At 41.1% G+C, this 20829-nt stretch overlaps 1 protein-coding gene across 8 annotated transcripts in view; it reads right to left on the reverse strand.

The window, feature by feature from the left end:
- The window catches only part of CALD1 (caldesmon 1), a 192529-nt gene that overhangs the window by 26791 nt on the left and 144909 nt on the right, over nt 1–20829 (reverse strand). For 7 of the 8 annotated variants that reach the window (XM_082773433.1, XM_082773432.1, XM_082773434.1 and 4 more), the window contains 2 exons: nt 2185–2331; nt 94–493 (listed from right to left, as the gene is read on the reverse strand). In XM_082773433.1, coding sequence (XP_082629559.1) covers nt 94–493; nt 2185–2331 — 547 coding nt within the window. The remainder of the gene's footprint in view (nt 1–93; nt 494–2184; nt 2332–20829) is intronic. The other variant, XM_082773437.1, reaches the window with a different exon arrangement.

Raw genomic sequence — 20829 nt, forward strand, 5'->3', positions numbered from 1 at the left:
CATATCATTTTCTGCTTTGTGTTCTTCTGCATTTACAGCTAGAGTTTTTGTTTCTACTACCTCTTCTTTATCTGTGGATTTTGCCACATCTACCTGATTTTCCTCTATGGGTACCTCCTTTGGTTTGTCCTCCTGTGCCTCCTCCTTGTCTTTTTCTTCTTTTTTTTCATCTTCTTCCCCATCTTGCCTCCAGTTGTTCCTCTGGTATGACTTGGTAACCGTTTCTGTTTCCTCAGTCTCATAGCGTCCTCGGCGCGTTTCAACCTTTTCCTCTTTCCCTGTGGTCTCATTTTCTTCCACATTGTTTACTTCTCTCCTGCTGGGCACTGACAAGCTCCCATCTGTGATCGTTGGGTCAAATTCCTTTTGACGTTCCAGGGCTTCTTGTAGACGTTTTTGGCGTCTCTCCTCACGTCTTGCCAGTCTCTCCAACAATGCAGCTTCGTCATCTGTTCCCCTTGTGGTTGTACGTTTGGTTTCATCTTCTGCCACACTACATGAAAGTGACAACTTCTCATTAAAAAAGCTTTCTAACAATGTACGCTTAGCTGTTTCTTAAAAATAAATAAATACATAAAAACAAAAAGCTTGCTGTAACATCATTCCATGGTTTGAAAACACAACAGGTTTCATAATTCAAAATTTAGCCAAATGGTTCCGGGGATTAATTTTGGCATTTCTACATGTATAGGAATGCAGTGTTTCACAATGTCAGAGCCTGGAGAGGTTCCCTTCCAGGCAAGCTCCAACAGCCGCTGAAGTCCCCAGGAGTTTTATTGACCTCAGTAGGCACTAGACTGGGCCCTGATGCTTGGAACAGCAGAAATACAAACAGCTCTGAAAAAAATCATCCTCCCACTCTGCACCTTGCAGCAGAATACTCGAAAGACCTCAGCTAGTTTTAAGGCCCTCTTCAGCTTGGCTGAGGGCATACTTGAGAATTCCTTGTCTTATGCCCAGAGACAAATTTTTAAGATGCTACACAAGTAAGTTATACCTTCTGACTTCAGTGACCTTCTCTAGCAACAAGAAGGTGGCTACCCCTGTTTGGCTACAAAATCCGCAAACACAGTCCATAAGGGGATAACCTGGCAATTTAGGGTGCAGCATGGTTGTGATTGCCTACACAGACACATGAATCTGATAGAAAATTGAGTGAGCATAGCTCCTAATTTAAGACATGCTGTTCAACACCTATAGGTATCAGAACTGGATCTCACTCTCAGCCTCTGGAGGTTTTTTGACTCCTCTAAAATTCAGATGCTTAATTTTACTACATGCAGTTTTGCTCCCTCTTTCTCACTGTATTTTTGCTTGTTTGTTTGCTTTATACTAGAAAGAGATTTAACCTGCAATCAGAAATGTTGCCATTTACTTATCTATATAAATTTTCCTTGTATTTAATAGAATGCTACTTGAGCTCAGTATCTGTTAGTTTGCTGTCACAAATTATATTTCTGGTCTCTTCTGTCAACTGCGTGATGGCTACTGGAAATCTGGATATGTTATTTGTGATTATGTGAAACTGAACAGAAAATGGATTATTTGAAAACATTAAATATGAATATGTGAATATGTAAAAATAGATGTGAATAGGTGAAAATGGACAGAGTGGAAGGCCAGCACTGCCCTCTCAGCTTGTAAGAAGTGATGCCTCACCCCACCAGCTTTTCTGTTGTTTACAGCTGCAGTGCCAGATGAGGGCTGGTGTTTAGTGCTTACACACAGAATCTCACAGGCATATTTCTGTCACAGCTTAAGGCCTAGGTGTCTACCATATGCCTTTTTGCCAGTGAGAGCATGGCCCCTATAAGCAGGACCATACACTTTCTTGTCTGTCCATCTAGTGTTAAGACAAAAGAAGTACGATGAGAAGGTCTGTGGGGCAGCAGGATGCACTGGAGGGGTTTCCGTCACTAAGCTGTGACTGTGTTACCCCATAGACAGCCTGAAGACACTCTGCGAATGGGTGATGAGTATGGCCTCAAACCTAGCCTCAGTGATGCTCCCACCCCACTGTGTTGACACAGCCAGTGGCACTCCTCACGGCGTTAGGGCCTTCTCAAAGCAAAGATGGCCAAACCTGGTGCTTAAAATTGAAGTAGCATGGCTGACCCTTTCAAAACACGTCCCTCGTCCAAACAAAAAGTACAGCTGACTCATCAGTACACATCAAACATTTACCTGTTCTGAGCATTAACTTCTGATTTCTCTGTTACATCCCCTGACAGATCTCCTTCTTCCTTTTGCCGCAGCCTCTCCTGTCGAGCCCGTCGGCGACGTTCTCTGGCAGCTTCTTCATCATCATCATCATTTCTCTGGTAGGACAGCCTGCCACAGAGCATTAAGAAGAGAGAAATGAAGAGGCTGTCGCATGGAGGACAGTATAACTGAAAATGAGAAAAAGCAGCTGACCACAGCACAGTAAGCAGGACCGCAGTGGCTGCTCCATGCAGTGTTTAGAAAATAAGCTGTCAAGTTGAGATGCATCATTTCAAAATTTGGTCCTGTTTTCTTTTCCAAAAATGAAAATGACAAAATGGTAGTAGTGAAGGTAGCAGCCACACTACATTGTCAGTTTGCTCCTAGAAAATACCAAGACCATAAAACCCCAGCTCAGTAGCTAAGTGGACATCCTGCTGGACTGCATTAGGATCCTGCCAGAATGCACAAAACAACGCTTGACCAGACTACTGCTCAAGCCCACATAACTGAAATTGGACTTAGCTAAGCAGCTTTTCATTAGCCCCCTCTAAATATAACTCGCTTTAAATGTTGACAGCACTCTAGATCTGAAAGACTGGAAAGTGGAGAAACGCAAGTATGACGACGGCTCTCAGTGCTTGGTTCTGAGTGCCAAACATCTGACACCTACAAAACTTTTGTGATCCCAGAGCCCTGCCAGGCCAAATCATACAAGATCTCCACTGTGATGAAAGCCTACAGCTGAGAACCCATTGTGTTCATCTAACCCAACAGATGATTACAATTAGTTTCATCCTACTTGAAAAAGAAAGCAAGACATTACAATCCTAATAATCCTGCAGCCCATTCAAATCTTTGCTGAGGTGCATTATTACTGCATGAGATAGAGCAAAAGGCCTGCATTCCTGTTATCTTTCTGTATAAGAGAAGAGAAATAGGAAGCTAAAGTGCCAAACCCAATCAGGGCATTCATTCACTTTGCTGCCAGCAGTGGTCTGAGATAAGTGATGGTTAAAAAATCGCCCTTTCTTTTGTAGTCATCCGTTTAAGCTAGCTGTACAGCAATGCACATACAGAAAAAAATAGCTCTGCACAGAGTCAAAACAAGCACAGCTAAAGCCTGTGATTCAAAGAATACTTTAACATTAAAAGTAAATGAAAACATTTTGATTTAGTCATGATTCAGACTCTTTAGGTCCAAGCCTTTCCAATTGCCTTGTTCTGGTACCACTTTTCCTTTGCTGAGAGAAGTATAAATTCAGCAGAGATTCAGTTGATCTATTTTTGCTTTAAACATTAAAAATGAAAGTTAAAACCTCAGCATGGCCAAGCCACTTGCCCCTTGAACAGCATCTTCATTCTGTGCATTTTTTCTTGGCCTTAGCACACTGGAGGATTTCATTTGTTAATTTGATGCTGCACTTCAAAAGGTTGTAACTTCTCTGTACAAAAGAGCTCCTCTTAAAGAAGGTGAAAACCATGAGCAGCATGCCTATGAAGGATCACAGTAGTGGGAATGGGAAGAAAGGGAGGAGAAGAATTAAGAGATGAAGCTGGGAAGGCAAGGAAAAATGCTTTCTGTCATTTGTAAGCAATTTAAAGGGGGGGGGGGTCAACATTTCATTAAGGTCTAGAACAGAACGAACATACAATATAAGAATAAACCAATGAGGTCTTTAATTTTCAGAGGAAAGAGATTCTGGAATAAAGCTGCATTGGCAAAGTGACCACAGAAGGACCATTCGTTAGCAACACGTTCTGGCTACAAGAAGCCTATCATCTTTTTAGCTCTGAACTGCAAATATAAGGGCATAGGACTTTTGCTCCTAGCTTGTGGCAGCTGGATAATGGCCATAGCTGAATCAATTCTCAGTGTGTATAGCTCAGGTGCTGTCTTTGCAGTAAGACCACAACAGGACGAAGTAGTTTATCCTACTCTCTTCTCCCACACAGAACCCTCCTAGACAGCAAGGAGAACAACCGCTTTTAAATGCCTCTTTAAAATGCCTTTTTGAAACCACCAGTTCCTCAGAAAGCTAAAAAAGGAAAGAAAAGACACTCTAAGCAAAAAACTCCCACCAAATGGTACCCATTAAATAAGTCAAATGAAAGCAGATACGTATTTCCTGTCTTTGGACACATCACATAGATCATCTGTTAAGAAAGCTGGCAATCCCTCTGAATATCCTTTTAAGTACATACGCTGCCTCATGGCATATCACAGTATTTCCCTACAGCAAGCAAGTATGCCAGATATAAACTCCACCCATGAGGATGACCTTAAGCAGTCAATTCTGTTCACCAGCATCAATGCATGAAGCATCTTCAATAACCTGGAAACAGTGGTATCAACAACTAGTAGCAAGGTTTTATAGATCTGTATCATACTTTCTCTAAAATTATGTCAAAACCACTTCCCACACTGTACATCTCTGGGCTGTTTTGCTTGCCTCAGAAATGCAAGCTTTGCTAGAGTGGACCTGAGGAGCCACCACAGACTGACAGTAAAAGGAGCTGAAAGTGCAGGCTGAGGTTGGGTATGTTAATTAAGAGGCTACTGAGCATGCTGTGAGCAAAGTGATAACATGAGCATTTATGAAGAGATTCAAGCATAGTCACCTTAACTGCCACAGACTTTGCATGAGAAAGTCAGTCACAGGAAAGATGGTGCAAGTTAGACAACTGCCATTTCTGCTCATGAAAAACGCACTCTTCTGATGATGTTCTGAGGTCATTCATCCTAACTCAGCTGGAACATCGCTCTCTTTTCCTTAATTATCTAAGCAGCATTCTCCTCCTCTGCAGCTTGGGGTGTCAAGCTAATTTCACACAGAAAGTAAAACAAGACACAGGTAGGCATGCAAATTCATGTACCCTCCACTATACATTCTAGATCAAAATAAGACTGAGGCTCCCTCTCCTAACTGTTATTGCTCTCACTAAATTCACATCATATGCAAAATCAATATGGGAGTTCTTCTTCCACCTGTCTACATCTTTTGGCATTCTTTAGAGCAAGAATAAACAAGAAACTACAAAAATGACACTTCAGCACTATGCATCAGACAAATGGAAATCCATGCTGGCTTGCGGTGCTTCTCCTCCACCTTTGAAGAATAGCCTTGCTGCCCAGCATGCATGCACACCCCACAACTAAATTAAACTAACCTTGCTTCCATTTGTCACCTTCTGCATAACTGTTCAAAGCCTTTGCAGGCAAGCTTCTCTCTACAGTGAGCTGTTCCAGCTATCCCAGGCAATGAGAGCACAGTATGATCTCAAAGAGGCTGAAAGAGCCTTCTGATATATGACACCTCTTATTAAATATTCAGATGAAGATGACTACACCTTGTTACCAAAGATAAATTGATTTAAATGGCAATTAAATGGAAAAGAAAAAATAGCAGCGTTGGCTGCATCTTCTGTTACCCCTCTATGTTTCTGACATGAGAAGAGGCAGTGTAACCTGCAGGCATTATTGATAAGCCAGTCTGGTAAAGCAGTAGTGCCAAGTCTATTGTACTTCACATGCAGCACAACTCAGGTGCAGGAGACTGAGCAACACATCTATGTGCAACATTTCCCACCGTTAGGTAAGGATAACTACAGACATTCTGCCCTGTTGAGGGGGCAAGAAAATTGCAAACATGTTGAAGTCAACAGCAAATGTTCTGAGTATTTCAGTAAGTCCAAAACATTACCCTCAAACTGAATGTGGGGACCCTACAGCCTACAGCAGCAAGTAATTTTGCTGGATTAGAAGAGTATGCAATGAGGCCATCTGCCTCAGATGTTGCTCAGAGAGATTCGGACACTCTGAATTTTATGTCAAGCACTGAATTTAGATAAAGATATAACCTAGTGAGAAACTTGGTAATAGCTAGGATGATTACGGGGCTTAAACCATTTTGTACAATCCATATTCATCTGGTTTCCACTTGAAACCGCAGTTCAGCTCAAACATTATCTGAAGCACTTTGGTTTTAGAATTCCTTGCCAGTAGTACTACATTATTGTTATTGTCTGAATTATGACAGCATTGAAATTTCCTGATCGAGCCCAAAAGCTTGCTATAGTAGGCATTTTATAAAGATAGGGGAAGATCTGGTCCCTGTTCTAAGCAATGTGTTTACTGACAGAAGAAAAACTTAAGGCATTGTAACACTACCCTGCCCTCAATTAGTCATAAGCTAAATCTGATGAATCTTTTTTCATTTTTCATAATGGTGTGAAAAAAATAATAATAAAAAATAATTTAAGTTGGATCTCAAACTACTGTCCTCTCTCTTCCATGTGCAAAAAACACCTTGCATTCACAGAACTGGCTGCCAACACATCCCTTAGTTAGAGGCAACTGTACCTATTCAGCAAGCTCTTTCCTACATACCTTTGTTACTTGGAAGCCTTTATAGGTTCCACTGTACATATACTACAGATAAATTTTCTCTGTTGTCCAGCCCAAACTGACCTGTTTCTAAGAACTTCACCCTTCATTACCTAACACCAAAGAAGCTGAAGTGACATCTTTATACTTGTATATCTCCTAGTTGATGGCAGAGGGAGTACATCAGTAAAATGTCCTTGATGACAAATTTCACTGCCAGACACAGTCTATACAAGCTGCATTTGTTTGCCTTCTGCACTCTTAGAAACCCTATATGTTTACTCATTCTATTCCTAAAAGGATGGGTGGGGTGAGAGGGAAAGGATGGGCTCCATTATAAAACCCACTGGAGAGTGCTCGTTGAGTCACAATCAATATTTGGTCAAGTTTTATTTATGATTGCATGTTTTTACTTTTTTTATTGTTTGCTTAATTCGTGTTACAATAGGCACACTTCAAAATGTGAAAATAAACAAGTGATCAATCTTCACCTCCAAAATACAACAAATGCATATGCTTTCAGAGCATTACATCTCTGTCAAGCTTAGCATGTCAAATGTCAGCTGTATTTCATTCAAGTCGCATCTAAAAATGTGGTGCATGGGGAGAAGGAGGGGGGGCAGAACTGTGGAGAAAACTATTTCTTCTAATCATTCCTCCATAATTCAAGGACAGCTGCCAGTATTCTGCTCAGACCTGCTCAAGAAGATTCATTTTTATGATGGAACAAGCAGAATTTCAGTCCAAAATGCTCATGTTTCAAAAAGATGTAGTGAGTGAAAACAGGGGATTATGATGGAGACATGCAGACATGCCACCACAGTTCTCAGTCCAATGCTGTGCATGAACGCTGTTATTAACACCCATATTTTTCACATATTTCTCGATTTGACATGCACAATTTTTTCACATTGAATGTAGAAGAGACAAATGGATAAAATTAAGCAATGGCTGGAAATTAAACCCAGACAAATTAAAACTGGAAATGAAGCATATGTTTTTAACAGTGAAGTTGATTAAATATACAAGAAATGATGGAATATCCATCTTAAAATGAATGCCTTTTTGGACATTATACTACAGTAAAATACCAATTCTTGGGCTCATTACAGGCACAGCTTGGTAAATTTCCATTTTCTGTTACGTATGGAAAATCAGACTAGATGATACTGTGGCTCCTGCTGGACTGGACTGTCTTCCATTTACAGAAAGTATGTGACTTCTCATTCAGTTCACAATTCATCTCTGTCTCACAAATAATTTTACTCTTTTCACCCACACATTCTCCAGAACTACACAGCCAATACTACTGACTTGGCAAATTATCCAGAGAAAATAGCCACATGGTTCTTTGTGAAAAGCAGAATGGCACACCTTTCAGTGTAGTCCCTTCTCATTTACATCATTTTCATACTAAGGTGTTCTATTATCCTTTCTTATTTTTCATAGCTCCAAAGGATTATCATTATTATTACTATTTTCTGCTGGGTAACCACCTGTTCTGTAGGTAATGAGAAGGATGTTCTTTCTGCTGAATCTGGCATCCTTAATTTCCTATCATACCTTTAGAAGCCTCCCTTCTCTTACTTTAAACCCTGATCTAAAATACCTAGAACACAGAACAACAAATACAATTTTTCTTAATCTGTGCAAAATCTTCAGATCATTTATGTTGGTTAGGGAGCTGACTGTGAGATTGTTATTTTGTTTGCATGACAAAAGAGCTAAATATGGGAAAGAAATGGTCTTCTGAAAGGTCCAATTTCCATATACTCTTCTTTACAGTTTCTCTCATCTTGATGTATTTGACACTTAGTTTTGCTCACAGGTAAGGAAAGAGTAGGTGCACTGCTCCCTTTAACAGTCTGATTCTTAAAAAAAATAACTAGAAAGCAACCCCCATGGAAGAAAAAAGCATAAAAAGTGATATGCAAGCCAAAAACAACCAGTGAAAATGACTCCATATTGATGAGAAAAATACATGTTTTTTACCAAGTAATTCATGACAAAAGTAGCCAGGGAACTTATTTCATTGCTGAAGATGGCATTGAAGCCTTTAGCACAGATCCTGGCTTCACAGACTACTGGGTTCTGACAAAAATGTGCATTCCAGTTCAGTAGCAGCCCAGGATTTTCAATGCCCTGTCTCATTTCTTGCAGCCTTCTGTTTGTGATAAGACTGCTGCTTTGGATTCAGATTCAGTCACTAAAACCTGAGCCTTGTAGCTTTGAGCCAGTCTATAATATCACTACATGGTTCTGCACAAAGGCAGAATGACTCATGCACGCGCCTATTTCTTTTTTTCCTCATGGCTGAAAACTGATGATCTGTTTCATAATATGAAATGCAAGCAGATTCTCCAACCACATCCAAATAACTCTGGTAAATCGCCTGTGAGTACCTCAGCATAAATTGCATGCAGGGCTGCTAACATGAAGGGTAAAAACCTTCAGCTACTGAAACAATGTCAAATTTGCCTCCAACATATATTATATTTAGATAAAAGCGCTTGCTGGAAATGTCCCAGGGAAAAGCAAGTAATTCTCTCAATATGTGAAGTCTGTAATACTTTGCAGTTATACTTCATCCACGATAGATTTGACATTGACCAGTCAGTAAGCAGTCCGGTGTATTTAATCTGTTTTAATTCAGAATTTTCACATGAAAAGAAATATAAGTAAATAAATAAATAAGCAGATGAGTAGAAAATAGTAATTGGCCAAGCTCCTTTTAGCTGATAGCTATTGCTTTTTTACTGTTTTTCTTGAAGTTTAGTGGAACTCACCCAGAAAACCATCTCCTGGTAGATGACAAACACACAAAGAAGTGTACAAAACAAGTTTACTTTTTCAGATTTAAAAAAAAAAAAAAAGAGAGAGAGAGAGAGAGAGAGAAACACAGTTGCTGTTAATACCACTGTGGATGGTGTGCTATTTGTCGACTTTATAGCAAATTGCTTTCTGCTTGCTGCCACCACCTCCAGTTTCTAGTGCTTTATTGCATATAAAATTCAAAATCATTTATGCCACATCCTTACCCAGTAATATGTCAGGCATCTGACTGTTGAGGATAATGGGCATTTTGCCTAGCTGAGGCATAAGAAAGAACTTACAGGACTCACCCCAGAATATACAATCCACAATTGCTACAAAGCCAAATCATAAATTTTCTTTCTTGTGGTTTTGGGCCCCAGTACTTAATAAGGCTTTCAAGGCACTTTTATACCTAAAATTGCTAGCTTGCTGAAAGTATACACAGTTCAGATCCAACTCCTCCTCTTTTATATTTCATTGCATAGAAACCCTAACTGATGTGATTGAGCAGTTTACTCAAGACAGAAGGAATTAAAAGTGAAGAAAGACATCAAGATTTGTAACTTTAAAAAGATCCCCTATATATTGGGAATTATGGTCTTTCCAGAAAATATGTAAGAGGTTCGAGGAATGAAACCAACATTTTCTTATGTCACCTTTAGACAAACTGATGCCTCCAATGTGTCATGCTCAAACTAGAAAGTTCTGTGTTTCCTCAAAGAATCATTTGAATCCATTCAAAATTCATGGTATCATCTGTAATATCTATCAGAGATCTCCAAAAGAAGGCAAGGAAAAGAAATACAGCACAGGGAGGAATTCTGCACACAAAGGATATACTTCGATGGGGTAAGCTACAGGATAAAGAGGGGTTAAAATGCAATAGATTCAGCTTATTTGTTAGACTGATGTAAGTATCTTCTAGTTGAATTGAGCCATTGGGTTTCTTAGACTTGGGATTTGGGTGCAATAGCAACTCCTGCATTTCTCGTGTCAGGCTTTTTACAGGATTCTAGTGTTTCTTCCTAATGGTTGAATTCTGAGGGTAGCAATGGCATGAAGCATGCCTTCCAGAAAGCCCTGTCTGTAAGCACCACCTTGGCTAGGTGAGTTAAAATTCAGTTTACAGAGGATGGTGCTCAGAGTACTGGCTGTCTCCACCCTAGTGTAGCTCCAGTAGCAACAGTAACAAGGGGATATTTTCACAAGGTCTCACTACAAAGACAAAGGCAAGGAGGAAGGCTGGAAGGAGAATTCACTTTCATTGTTCTCTGCACAGCGGCCTAGCTTATCGCTTATCCCTGTAACTGCAGCAGATAATGTTTTGTGAAGTAAACAAAGTTTAAACTTAAAAAAAAAGAATAAATTAAAAAAAAGCCACTTCTGGTGTTATTTTTGAATTCCAAACCAGTATGCTGCATCCTCCCAAATTAGCAAACAGGAAAGAAACTACGATTTCAGGAAAGCAGAAACTGAATGATTGCAAGTTATACACATATCACTGACCTGGAAATGCAGTCCCTTGCCTTTCAATTTCATCTGTTCCTCTACTTTTCACCCTGGTTTTCTACTTTGAAGGCTTGTTTAATGCAGCACACTAGGAGATTGAGAGCCTCTTAAATCAACGCTTGCATTTCATTCCCTCCACAAAGACTAATAGGGTAGCTGCATTTTAAGAGCACTGCATTTTAAAGAGAAGTACAGGACCACAGAGATAGGTCTCATACACAGGAAGCTTCTTTAGTTTTAACCTGTACCAGCTCCAGGTTGAATATCATAAAAGGACAAACACTATAAAAGTCAACACAGAGAACCACGGGATTCAGAAACATCCCATCCAACCTCAGTTGTGCACACACTAACCCTCCACCATGATGCACAACCTACACACAATCAACTGCCAACATTCACCCTTCATCCTGCCAAAACAAGACACAAAAGTTGAGTAGAAACACGTCTTTGATCTTCTGAGATGACCAGGCACCAGGACTGACTGGGTGAGCAGCTCTGACATGAACATCCAGCATGGGGCCATTCACACAGCTCTCCAGCCACTGCTGTGCCAGGGCCTGGAAAGCCAAATTCCACCATGACTGGCAGAATGGACATTGTAGGATAGCGAGGCACAATTATCTGGTCTTCACATCACTTGTTTACTCCTTTGGCCTTGCCTTAAATGCTGTGTAATCTGAAATGACTACAAATGGTCAGACACTGCTATTTTTATTGCTCAAAATCATCAACATCCATCAAAAGTAGGGGAGTTAACATTAGCCTGGGCTCTGCGAAGCATTAAAACTCCTCTATATTTCCCAGGGGATTGTAACTAAATTACTATTGCTCAGAGCCAGACAGGTCCCCGAAGATATCTGCTCTAACTTTCAGAAGCGCAGAAAACTCAGTGCTCCACAAACAATGTACAAGGCATATATTTGCACATAGGGAGCCTGGAAAAATAATTTTACCAGATAATCGTTTAAATAATCACAGAATAATTTTTTTGTTCATCCACTCTTCCTGACACAAAATATGCAAGAAGAGAACACAGCCTTAACATACTGCAGCAGACTAAATATTGAAATAAATGCTGCAAACAGGAAGGCAGTTGAAATGCAAGAAAAGAACATGCATCAAAACAGAATGGGCTGCAAAGCCTTGTACTAACTGAAATAAACCACTTCAGGGGGGATACAGCATTACAAATACATTCATTGCCACAACATATGGTGAATGGAAAAAAAAATAATGAAACTCAGATGTCTCAAAGTTTTCTAGTACCAATTCCCCATACACACAACCCATGGATGCTATACAGGTGCGGATTTGGTTTCAAGGGAAATTCATGACTGTTCACTTTTAACATGGACAAGCATCTGTCTCTTTCTCAGGTGTTTAAGAAACCTACTGTCAACAGCCAAGGTGATTAGGAGACATTTTCAGTGAGACAGCGGAGGAATTATGAGTGCAGATCCTGTCATTTGCTAACAGGATTAGGGGCAGATACATTCCATGCATCTCTCTGAAAACTAATCCTGATGTGTCTTTCACCTTCATGAAAGGTAAAAAAAAAAAACCTTCCATAAAACAGGCCTGTACAGATATGCAAGGTCACGTACGGCACTTTGAACAGCACACTAACGTCACAATGATTTGCAGACGTCGTATAATAGCACTGCGCAATTTAAACAGCTGGAAATTTGACATGCAGCCATTGCAACTATACCCTCATAAACACTAAAATATTCTGGCTTTATCTTTTCAATTAGCTTTCCCTTAGATCTGCCTGTTTCCCCTTACATTGCTCCATGCAGTCCTTTTTCCAGGAGAATTTACTCATAAGAAACTAGCAAACAATTTAGTGTAAAATATTGGAGAAAGCGTGCAGAAAGCTGACTGAATTCATGAGGGCTGATCAATCACCCTAGAAATATGAATCAAGTCACCATGGTGCTTCAAAAAGGGTAAAAAAAAAAAAAATAAAATTCATGGATGGAACTCTAGAGTCACAGAATTTCACAGAATTTTCTAGGTTGGAAGAGACCTCAAGATCATCGAGTCCAACCTCTGACCTAACACTAGCAGTCCCCACTAAACCATATCCCTAAGCTCCAACAAAAACATCTTCCATTTCAAATATTCACTAACAAATTAGCTACAGCATGAGTTATTCACAGGAAACACACAGATAAAAACAAGGAAACTAAAGAAAATAACCCATTTGTCCTGAAAATGCCCATGGTCTGCAGGCTTCCAATGACACAAGAATGCACCTAACCCACAGAAACTACAACACAGAGATACTGGGCCAATATAAGGGGCTTTTTCCATGATATATAGCCTGTTTCCAAATCACAGCAACTATTATGATATGAATTTTTTTAGTATTATTCTGGAACAGCAGTTCCACATGCGGAGCTGGTCTATAATAGCTATTGCAAAATGCCTTATGCTGAAACAGCCCCAAGCAGAGGAACTCTGCATGAGCAGGGGGACCTGAGTGGCACTGCCAGCTACACATTCAGAGCAAGTTATCGATCAGGTCCTGTTAGGTCTCTGGCAGCTCTTCCACTGTCAACCTGCAATCCTCTGAAGCCCCTTCATTGCTTCACTTTTTTCACACAAACCCTGGCTTTCAGTCCTTGTCCCAGCCTGTCCAACAGACAATGACCTTCACGCTACTCTGCCACTGGCCCCTGGATGCAGAAGAAGGTGAGTGGCACCAGCCTGGCCTGGACCTGTGGGCACTGGGTTACTTCCAGATAGCAAGGATTGTGCCCTCAACAGAGAACATGGCATGACTTTGTATTATGATTTTCCTTGCCACAGCACCCCACAATCAAAGCACTGGTCCAAAAAGCATTGTTCTGAGGCCGTGCAACATGCATTTTGTTTTATCTGCATTTCATTATATTACTGAAAGAAATGCCACCTGAGTCCAGGACAGCAAAGGTGAAGGAGTAAAGTGGAGATAAGAGGAGACAAGTTTCCTAAGAGGAGAAGGAAATTAAGAGAAGGTGCACAGCCAAGGGAGAAGATGGCAAAGGGCTGCCATGGAAAGAGTGATACGGCTGATGGAGCAGACTGTGAGTGAAGGTGAAAGAGCCCAGTTGTGAAGGTGAGGAGACAAGAGAATTTAAGTTTTCATCACCAATAAGCATGCGCTTCTTAGAGACTGAGCTGACATTTTTAAGGAAAGAATAATTGAAAAAAATCATCATTAAACATAAACAAAAATGTTTAAGCCAAGACTTCTGGGATAAACCATTACATTCTGGGAGTGAACACAGACTGATGGCTATTTTCCCCTCACTTATGAACACTTGGCACTCACTAAGTTCTTTCCACCAAAAGATCTCAATGTGCTTTACAAATGTTAATTAAACCTCACAACCCCTTCAAGCTTCCGCATGCCAGGTATTATTATTACTATAATGGTAGTTTATGGAATGGAAAAACAGGGACATAGATAAATGTACTTGTTTCAACCTAAACCACGCAGCAGATAAGATTCTCGCTTTGGCTGCACTACTTCAGGCACAGTCCAAATCCTGTAGAAGTTACCAGGAGCTTTACCAGCAGCTTCCAAAGGCAGTTGATGCAGGTATGCCGACTCCTTCCTCCCAGGCCCACCTCTGACAGCTGTGCCATGCCAACTTCCATCACTGCACCCAAAAGCGTGTGAAAGCCACCGGCAGAATTGATTATCCTGGGACGTTTTTCGCTGGCATACAGAACAAAGAGGCGTCCTCCCCTGAGCTCTCTCTGAGCAAGTGATGGCCTGCCCCTCCTCTGTGTAACGCCTTCAGTTACCAGGTACTTCCAAATCAGTAGTTTACATTTTTTAAGGAGTTGTGCCTGTTGGGAAATGGGAAAGGAAGGGTGGAAAGCTACTTTACCCAGGGGAAACTTGCGGCCATGTCACTGCAAAACAGCCTCAGGCTGCACACATGGGTCAGCATGCCCCAACACAGCCTGGCACTTCTTTGAAGCACTAGGTTGTGAACTGACATACATTTCAGTGCCTGGAAATATGGAAAATGGGGTGCAGCTCCTCATCCTACCATTGGGTTCACTGCCAAACCCTTCTGCTTCCCATGCTTCAACAGGTGCAAGAAGAGCCAGCTTGGTGAGATAGGGCTCCCAAGAGGTGGATGAGTGAGAATACACCTGCTCTACAGCCTAGAGATTTTAGGCATGCAGAAACTCTCAAAGGCATTGCATGGGAAGGCTTCTGTGCACAGTGGCTCTCACTGTATTTTCTTCAGTGCCACGGGATAGATGGGACTGACTGGAACACAAGCCAGACCTACCAACAGTGACACATATAGGACTACCTCTTGATTCAAAGACAAAGCATTTCCTGTCTCACCTGCACTGTGAGATAGAAGGGTGTTTTAGGAAGCCACTGGGACTCATATCAGAATTGCATTCGCACAACATATGGATCATTAGGAATAACGATACCAGAAAACTGGCTTTAGATTTGATCCAGACATGCCATAGTTTGTCCAAGTATCCTTTTCCCAGCAATCCACAGTAAGCAATCCACAGTAATTTCCCAGTAATCCATACCAAGCCAACTGTAAGATGTAATTCAACTAGGATTAGGTTGAATATTAGGTTGAGTCACCAACACTGGAGGTCTTTCAAAGACATTTAGATGTAGAGCTTAGCGATACGGTTTAGAGAAGGACTTGTTAGCATTAGGTCAGAGGTTGGACTAGGTGATCTTGGAGGTCTCTTCCAACCTAGATGATTCTGTGATTCTGTGAACTCATCCTTCTATGAAATTTCTCATTGAATTTCAATAAAGAATCCAGAAAGCCACTGGGAGGGGCCAAAACAAAACAAAACAAAACAAAAAAGAAGAAAGAAAAAAGCACTGGATAACTGGATAGCAGGTATATGCTTAATACACTTTTATGAAAATATAACATTTGACAAATGAGGATATAGCAATGCAAATTAGAAAGTATTTGGCAATACAATTAGGGAAATCATTAGAGAAATTGAATTCCTTCTCTCAAAGAATGCTGGCCAACCTCTTACCACAACTCAGTTGACAAAGACTACTGAATAAATAAGGATACAGTAATCATCTGCCTAAAAAGGATCTATTTTAGCTGCTATGAAGTAACAAAATGATCTGGAGTTCAGCAATCCTCCAAACGGGAAAAATAAGTTAAGCTTGCTTTTAACTGAAGCAAAAATGTTAGTAGCTAAGACACAATGTGGGATTTAGAAGACTTCATTTGCCTTCTCTCCAATACAACTTTGTGCATGAGATGCTTAAACTCCCTTGTGTTTCAGTTCCCATCTGACTACAGGAGTGTTCAGTGAAAAAATCATCCATTCATCCATTTGGGGGATTCAGAGGCTGTCGTGATGTGTGTTACCTACACCAAGAAGGTAGTATAAGACCAAGCAGTCTAACACAAACACTGGCATAAAACTTGATTCAGACACTATGATTGTCTGCCAGTGAGGTGATCTTGGATGTACTTACGGGTGCTTCTGCCAGCTCAATAAGAGAGTGATTGCCAGTGTTAAAGCACAGCTATAAGTGTACACCAACAGTTTTTCTGGACCCTTGCCCAAAGTTTTCTCAGAATACTACCACAAAATTACCACAAATTTAGGAAGCTCCAGGGCAGGCCCCACTTCCCTACTTTACAAAGAAAACTCCCAAATGGTTTTCTCCTCCATTTCAGCTCCCTAGGAGCTTTTCCAGTTCCTTCTCCAATTTCTTCTCACATTCCAAGCAGACTGTGTCACTTCTCACCTAATGGCATTTTAATGGGTGCCTCCATCTTCTTTCTCCACACCTGTGAGCCCTGCCTTAAATTCTCCCAAGCCTGACCCTCCCTACAGCCTACCCTTGCAACACTATCAGCCTAAAGGCTGATATGCCAAAAATGGAAAAATGCCAGGTACTGCACCTGGGATGGAGGAATGCTGGACACACGTGCAGGTGGGGAGATGAGTGGCTGGGAGCAGCTCTGCAGTACAGGACCTGGGGGTGCTGGTCATCACCAGGCTCAACAGGAGGGTGCCCTGGCAGCCGAGAGAGGGCAAACTGCATTAAAACAGCACAGCCAGCTGGTCAGAGAGGTGGCTCTCCAGTTGTATTTAGCATTGGTGTGGCTTCGCCTTCAATGTTGTGTGCAGTTCTGGGTTCCACAATACAACAGGATGCTAAGGTACCTGAAATCATCCAGAGAAGAGCACAAAAGCGGGTGAAAGGGCTGGAAGGCACGTCCTGTGAGGACACTGGGCTGTCCTGCCTGGAGAAGAGAGGCCTTGCTGCTCCCTGCAGCTCCCTGAGGAGGGGAAGCACAGAGGGAAGCATCGGTCTCTGCTCGCCGGGACCAAGCACAGGGCATGCAGCAACAGCACAGAGCTGCCAGGGGAGGGTCAGGCGGGCATTGGGAAAGTGGCTTCACTGGGAAGGGAGTCAAATGCTGGGACAGGCTTCCTGCAGGGGTAGTTGACACCCCAGGCCTCTCAGGGTCAAAGAGGCAATTGGGCAATGTCCTCATGAATATGCTTTAACTTTTGGTCAGCTCTGAGGTGGTCAGACAGATGGATTTAGATAATCTTTGAAGGTCCCTTCCAATTGAACTATTCTATTCTATTCTTTTCAGGATACAGGCATGCACTCAATTTGTCATGCCTCTTGGCAAGTGCTGGAAAAGATCAAAAGCTAGGCACTAAGCAGCAAAATCTCTGCTTGCTATAATCTGGTAAAGAACATAACATCCTTTTCAGTGTGAGAAAATATGTTGGTAATATTTTCAGGAGCAGAATAGGACAGGGAACAACCAGTGCTCACAGAATGTAACAGAAACAAGTACTTCACATATTCAGAGCATCCACCCTTCTCATTCATGGGCTACAAGCACGGGACAAAATGGGACTTTGTCTCCCACCTTATCACTTCTTAGGGTGTTAGGTGAGCTTAAAAGAGAGAAGAATCCAGGAAATTAAGCAAGGAATTAACCCCATGGCTATTCCCAAATGACAAAGGACAAAATGAAGCTCTCTGATATGCACAACAGAAATATTTGTCCTCAGCTGGATGGGCTGCAGATTACTGCTAAGACACACGCTGTCAGTGGAAAGCTGTCATGGCCATACAGATAGGGACTTGCAGGAGTACCAAACCAAGATAGTGCTGCAAAGGTGTAAAGTGAGCTTTTTAGCATACTGACAAGTCTTGAGGAAAAGTTGCATTTGCAGTGAACTTCTAAACTACGTTGCTTTATGGTAAATGTAACAGAGAAACTACAAGAAAGTTATTCCTCAGCCTTGATCTTTCTAACTAAAGGAAAAGTTCAGCTACCTTTTGAAGCAGATGTTACAACTGTTAATTAGGCTTTGGGGCTTTTTCAAATTCTGAAAAAGACAACTGCTTATATTGTGTGTCTGACCACTCTTGTTCCAGGAGGAGGAAGATGACTAAGGCCAAGATGCACAATGTCATTGTACACACCCAAAATCCATCCCAGTGATTTTTGTCATTGGGGGGAACCACAAACCTAAAAATCTGCTGCTTCACAGAAGAAATACAGGTGTTACACAAAATATGTGAAGCTATTATTTAAGACTAAGTTACAAACGGGAGTCTAACTTTGAAGAAATTAATATGCAAGAGCATACAGTGAGTTCAGGATGCATTTCATTCATGTTTTGCAAAACATCATGTAACACAGTAGCAAAAGTACTTGAAGGAAAGAACAAAAAAGAAAGGGAAAGGAAGCACATGGCATAGGAGAGGCAACTGCAGCTCCCACAACCTGGCAAGCCAGGCACTACCTGAATGAAAGTGAACAGAGACTACAAAGGGTCTGACATGGCCATTTCAACATGTGGTGATGGTCTGCTTTGTTTGGGGATGCTTAAACCTACAGATTTGAATCTTATGAGGCTCATCCTTCCCTACCACAACCCTACTGCTCAGTTATGAACTCCTCCAATTAAAAAATAAGAAAGAAAAAAAAGCGTAGTAAGGATGGTGCCAAGACACCAACATGCCAACATTTGTGATTCTAGAAGGTACTTCTGTAATTACACTGAAGCAACTCCAGTGCTGAACGTATTGCAGATGGAATTTGGCAAGCCAAAAATCTCTTGTTCAGAAACATGTAATATATTTTTATGGTTAAAAAAAAAAACTGCAGGCAATTTGGCTATGACATATCAAATAGAAGCCAAGATCTAACATCCTGCAGTGACAAGTGTGTTGGTCTCAGGGACACACCTCTAGGACAGACCTCCACGTTTCTTATAGTATCTGGGGAAGGAAAACAAGTGCATATAGAATACTTCTGCAGGAGTGACTTCCGCTTTTTCTGAAATGCATAGCAGAACAGTTAGGAGATGTTTTCTTAAAAAGTTTTTAACTTTCTGGAACAAGAAGCATCTTTGTTGTTGTGTAATACAGTAATTTTTACATGGAGGTCCCACACTAGCACCAGGTCTCCTTAACAGAAGCATAAAGCGGAGTGAAAGCAATCTGTAAAAGACTCAGAGTTCAGAATAAAAACTGCTTACATAGAGTTAATCCCTACAGGCCGGCACGCCACGTTTTGCTGGAGTTGATTGTTGCTCATGAGAATCCAAATAGTTCTCAGCATTGTTTAGTCAATGCATAGGAAAAAGTAGTGGATGGAAATTAAAAACAAAGATGACAAAAAAAATCAGCCAAGTCCCTGATACTTAATAGCAATTCCAACTTTGAGGAAGAAGGGTCTGAATACGAATAGGTATCAGACAAAAAAATAGACAGACATATATATACACCCAAAAATGGTTGCATAACAACCTCTTGGGAGTAGCCTACTTCTAACAGTGCATCTGTGCATACTGTTTAAGGTGATCTTGTTCATCCAATCCCTACTACTAACATGTTTATTTTTCTTTTCTGCTTTATTATCATCCAAGTTTATCTTTCACATCCTTTGCCTACAGTGAACTAGCTTCAACAATAACAGGATATGTACTCTCAAATTATTATGTTGGGGAAAAAAATAGGGGAAAAAATGCTTCACAAGGGACATAATCAAACTTATAATACTCTGAAGAAAATAAATGAGTGACAGAAAACAGGGCAATTAGTGACTAGGTAAACTATTTTTCTTCCTATGGTCAAGGAGCCACCCAAGGGGCACTGGGTAGGAAGAGGGCAGCCACTTTACATCCCTTGTGGTCTCCTGGTGTAGCACCAAGTGAAATTTAGCAGAGCTGACACTTGGCTTGACATTTCATTTACCAAGAAACAAACAGAGACTAAGGAAGGAAAGAATTTAGATATCAACTTAGGTCCTCGTTTGCAACTTTGCTCATCATAACTCAGCTTAAAACCAGAGGAACTCCACTGAGTTCAGATCATTCCTGGAATTCAATGTAAGCCTTCAAAGCAGTTTGAAAGAAAAATAGCTGAGCTCTTTAAAGTGTCAACTAACTCTTGCAATTTATATTTTCCTTCAATGATGGATGTTTGAACATAGACAAATTGGATCATAATACCTTGGACTGAAGTGTGATTTTTTCTGTCAACTTCACAAACTGTTTAGATACTTTAGATATGCAACAACCCCCCACAGAAACCTGTGTTTCAGTGTACCTGCTGTTCCCTAAAAGGTGATTACAATACGGCACTGTTAGGCTTGCAAAAACTTCTCGTTACCACATCCAGTTTGTATGTCACAGGGAGATTTTATGGCACTGCTGAACACTTGTGAAAAAGAGAAGGAAGAGGGGAGGGGGGAAGCCCTCCCTGACTGTCTGCTCTGCAAAGGATTTGAACTGCAGAAAAGAGGAACCATGTCAGCAAATGCCAAACCAATGCGATACCTGCCAAACCGCACCTTATCCTTCTCAATCAGCAAAAAAATTATCCGCTGCCTGATTTCTCTTACCTCACC

This window comes from Aythya marila, assembly GCF_965140915.1.
Source record: "Aythya marila genome assembly, chromosome: 1".
Lineage (NCBI taxonomy): Eukaryota > Metazoa > Chordata > Aves > Anseriformes > Anatidae > Aythya > Aythya marila.